The following is a 4,391-nucleotide window of genomic DNA, read 5'->3' as shown; positions in this document are numbered from 1 at the left end:
GATGACAAATTTCTGGAGTCACCGCTGCTTCTGGGCCGATGATATTTAAAACAGATAAGGCCATTTACAACTATCTTGTCTAGCAACTAGCTGAGAAGAGTTCTTGGAAAAATGGAAATGCATACATGAAAACTCATTGGCAATATTTTTGGTTGAATTCTTACATTTACATCCAGCGTTATGCCCATTGAATTTGTTTAAATTGCCTAATCATTGAAAACATAAATTATGTGGATTAAATTATCATAGATAAAATAGATAATATTCAAATACATATTCCAGGTATCGAAATGCACACCATCGTGTTGGGATTCAATATTTCAACATTAATTATATCATCATTAGGAATGTAGTGACCTATACTACTAATTTCGGGTTGAACCATAGGCCTGAACTTGATGAATGTAATTTGGTCGTTGATGTTCAGAGAAGCGATTTCGAAACAATACCGTCTTCATATACACATTGAATAGGCCTAATAATGTATATAAAATTATTATTGACGTGAGTGGGAAAAACAGCCAGGAGAGAGTTAGTTAGATCATATGAGACACATCCAAAAGAATATCGGCACAAATTGGCTCTGACGGCTGACTGGTTCTCAGCCTTTTTCAAACTGGGGCCAATTTTTAACCGGTGCAAATGTTGCAGTCCTACCAACTGTCTTGATATGTCGAACATTTTAAAGGCTATGGTCCATCTTGATGCCCAAAAATAAAAATCTCATACGAAAATGCTTTTCATTACAGGAGCGGATCCAGCATTTGAAAGAGGTGTTCAAAATATTTCAAAAAAACCCCGAAATGAAAGGGGGGTCTGGGGTTCTTCCCTGGGAAAATTTTGATTCCTGGATGGGCGGAAATGAGCTTGTCCGATTTCTTAGGAATCTTAATGACCTTTAAGTTCTTCAAAATTCAACGTTTTCCCCCTCTTGAAAAAGGTCAGGTAATTTTATCTCATTCTTTAGGCCTATATATAGAGAAAAAAATCGAAGACATAGGAAATATATTATTATATTCCAACAATATTGAGTAGTTAGATATTTAGTCTTTCTTCCATCGATCGTTGAAACCGATGGGCATTAAGAACGCACTTTCGTACACACATTATTACGACGTCAAACCAAAAACAGTGTGTATAATTTATTTAATTGAAGACTAGTTAGGCTAAGCCTGTTTGTCTGGTCTGCCAACCTATGCCTAGGTAGATTATCATGCCTTTTTTAAGCCAGGACCTAATAGTATTTTGTTGCGCTTCTTCAAAGAGGGGGCTTCGTCCGAGACCTTCTGAACCCCTGAATCTGCCACTGCATTATGTTAAATTTTAAGTCATCAAACATACTTTTACTACCCAACCAAATGTTTTTTTATGGAAGGGAATCTAATTTTAAACAATGCCAGAAAAATAGACACTTACAGTGGACCAATGTTAAGTGCATCTTGGATTCTTTTTGTACGTGTTGGCTTATTAGTTAATGTGGTATGTTTAAAACAATAACACGATTAGTATACACGGCTAAATAAAGTAAGTGCCGAGTTGACTTGGGGCCGATATGACGTGGGACGAATCAGCTTGGTGACAATCAACCCATTATATGTGGTATAAATTTTTGTCTATAAATTGTGTTTGTGATGTTACTTCAATGCATTTTTTGTGTAATAACATATTAAAATAACATAATGCGAATCCATTACAAGACATCGTTATAAAATTACAGCTTGAACTTCACGACCTGAAAGCACCCTAGTCACGATTTCTAAATAAATAAATAAATATAAAATTAGTATCAAAATGAGTTTAGGGCACCGCAAGAAATGTAATGTCTAGGTAATTTTAGAGGGGATTGCTCGATTTCTTGTATTTTTAAGTTGAAAATCTGAAACTCGCAGTCCGTTTTTTAGTATACTGCGGTTGCGCAGCTGTGCTCAATGCGGCGCTGTAAGTTCATCGTGACTCTTTTTATTTCATTGTTGTTTTTTATTTTGTGACGTAACATCGTTGAATGAGATCATTAATACTATTATTTTTTGTTCGCTCATTGAGAACTGCTTGATTTTGTTTCGTTAAACAATGTGATGTGCTGCATTTCAGAACAAATATTATTATTATTTATATGTGTGTGTATGTGTGTGTGTGTACATATTTGAACATGACATGGATGTGTGCGTATATTTGCATCTTTCTCTTTGTTTACATATTTGATAATGACATATGTGCGTAGTGTGTATTTACAAAAAAAAAAAAATCAGATTTTCGAGATTTCTGGTTGGTCGGGTTTGACCAATAATTTTTATTTTTTGACTTATCACTGTCCTTGTGTCTTTTGACAATGGTGAACTAGTCACCTAGCCGACTCGTTCATTCATATCGGCCCCAAGCCAACTCGGTCACATGCATTATTCAGCCGTGTTATACTGATCGCTATTATTGTTTTAAACATACAACAGCAATAGGCCAACACGTATAAAATTGATGGCCTAAACTTCCCCAGCCATTCCAAGCCGTGTGCTATTCATATAAATCATTGTTTTCCTGAATTGATAGGAATATCTTTTTAAATTATTATTATTATTATTATTGTAATGTTTGTCATGTAATTTTATACGGATTTTTGCCACCGTTGGCTTTTGCAGGAAATGAAATCTTGATTCTTGACGTCACGGCGCAAGCGAAAACAATCATGCCTATAGTTAAACTATACTACCGTATTGTTTATGTGATTAATGTTATTTGTTTTGACCCATGCTTTATGATTCCAGCCTGCACCTTTGGCATGTAGGTCTTATCTGCGGGTTGTAGATGAGTTACGTAACATGGCAAATAAAAACAAAAACACAAACAACCAATAGGGGATCGTTTAAAGCACGAAGCAAATGAGCGTTTTATATAACTACATTTATTCGTTATATAACCAAGTGGAGCTAGACCTAAACATCAAGACCAAGTCGCCCCAGACCAACTTCCCCGACATTATATTAAGTACTACTTTGACACGCAATGGCTAACGAAATACAGATTATTGAGAGGGATTACGGCCTGTACTCAAGTACATACACTGAGGATCATAAGATTAGAGACGATCGATGCTCGCTGGAAGTCGGAGGACCGGGAGTCGATTTACTTCGTAGCGCAGCTCAATTCATGTTAAAAGCTACGGAGATAAGATTAGTAAGATTACTATTTTTTTTAATAATCTTTAAAACTCAAAAACTATGATCTCATTTCAACAAAATTTAATTTAATATTTTAAAAGTTAACCTTTTATGAATTTTTCCATTATGTTCTATATGTTTTTAGATTAAGTTTAGTTAAGGGGAAGCAAATTCTACCAACCTTCATCCACTAGTCATGATGACTATGTGACAATTTGGCCTTTTCACGAATTGTTTACCGACTTTTCATAAATAAAATATAATTGCTACATATCCCATGCAACAATCTGTACGAGACAGTTTTATTTATTATTATTATGTATGCCTGAGAAACAGACAATTATAATTATATTTATTCACTACAAAATGTATAAGCAGTTATGTTTCAAATGGGATGTTTACTGTTATTATGAATCGATGGTGGCCGGCAGTAACTGACGTGTTATATTACTGAATGCTCACTACGTTCCTAAATGCTTGCGAAAAAAATCTTGCAAGTGATTTTGGTGGAAATCGAACCAACGACCTTCAGATAACCAGCCTGGTGTCTTAACCACTGGACACAGAGCTTGTTCTTGGTGGTTAAGTCCTGAATCTGATCTGCCAAATAGCAGCTGGGACCGCAAGTGACTATCCCCATGGCGCTTTTCTTCATAAAAAAAAAATGATCATAAAATTTAGTTAATAGTTACCGGTATATATTGTACCGAGATGGAGGTCAATTCGCACAAAATTGGAAATATAAAATAAGAATTACAAAAGAAAAACACATTAATGGAGAGAGGCGGTGGTTAAATTTTGGGATCAAAGGGTCAATATGAAGGTCACAAAAAATTATGTTTGAAATTTTTTTTTCTGTATTTTGGTATTATTGGTATATAGGGCAGATGTGTTCACTCATATGGAGTGACTGCTCTAGTTATAATTAATATTTTATTTTAAAAAAGCTAACGTAAGTATTGTACTTTGCAAATATTAGTTTAAGTAAGCCTTAGGTCTGCTATCGTATAGTTCATTACTATGTATCATTAATATATATTTCTCAAGGCATTTAGGCCACAATGTGTAATATACTGTGAGAGGTTCACCAATTCCCCCCAACAGAGGGTTATGTTTACCTTGGCACAGCCTATTATGCTGGTACCATTTTATACTCCTAGGAGAACAAGAATTGATGTCAAATTATGAAACGTTTGACAGGATGATTTCTGATGATATATATCATCAAAACCATATATA

General features: G+C 34.8%; 1 protein-coding gene across 1 annotated transcript in view; it reads left to right on the top strand.

The window, feature by feature from the left end:
• Window positions 1–2,997: 2,997 nt before the first annotated feature.
• Window positions 2,998–4,391, top strand: part of LOC117107027 (uncharacterized protein YER152C-like) — a 5,405-nt gene continuing 4,011 nt past the window's right edge. Inside the window, exon 1 of the mRNA XM_033248547.1 lies at window positions 2,998–3,124. Coding sequence (XP_033104438.1) covers window positions 2,998–3,124 — 127 coding nt within the window. The remainder of the gene's footprint in view (window positions 3,125–4,391) is intronic.

This window comes from Anneissia japonica, unplaced genomic scaffold, assembly GCF_011630105.1.
Source record: "Anneissia japonica isolate Jap-2015-1 unplaced genomic scaffold, ASM1163010v1 scaffold3945_len365852_cov175, whole genome shotgun sequence".
NCBI lineage: Eukaryota > Metazoa > Echinodermata > Crinoidea > Comatulida > Comatulidae > Anneissia > Anneissia japonica.
The sequence above is the reverse complement of the archived record's forward strand: the minus strand, read 5'-3'. Positions and strand labels throughout refer to the sequence as shown.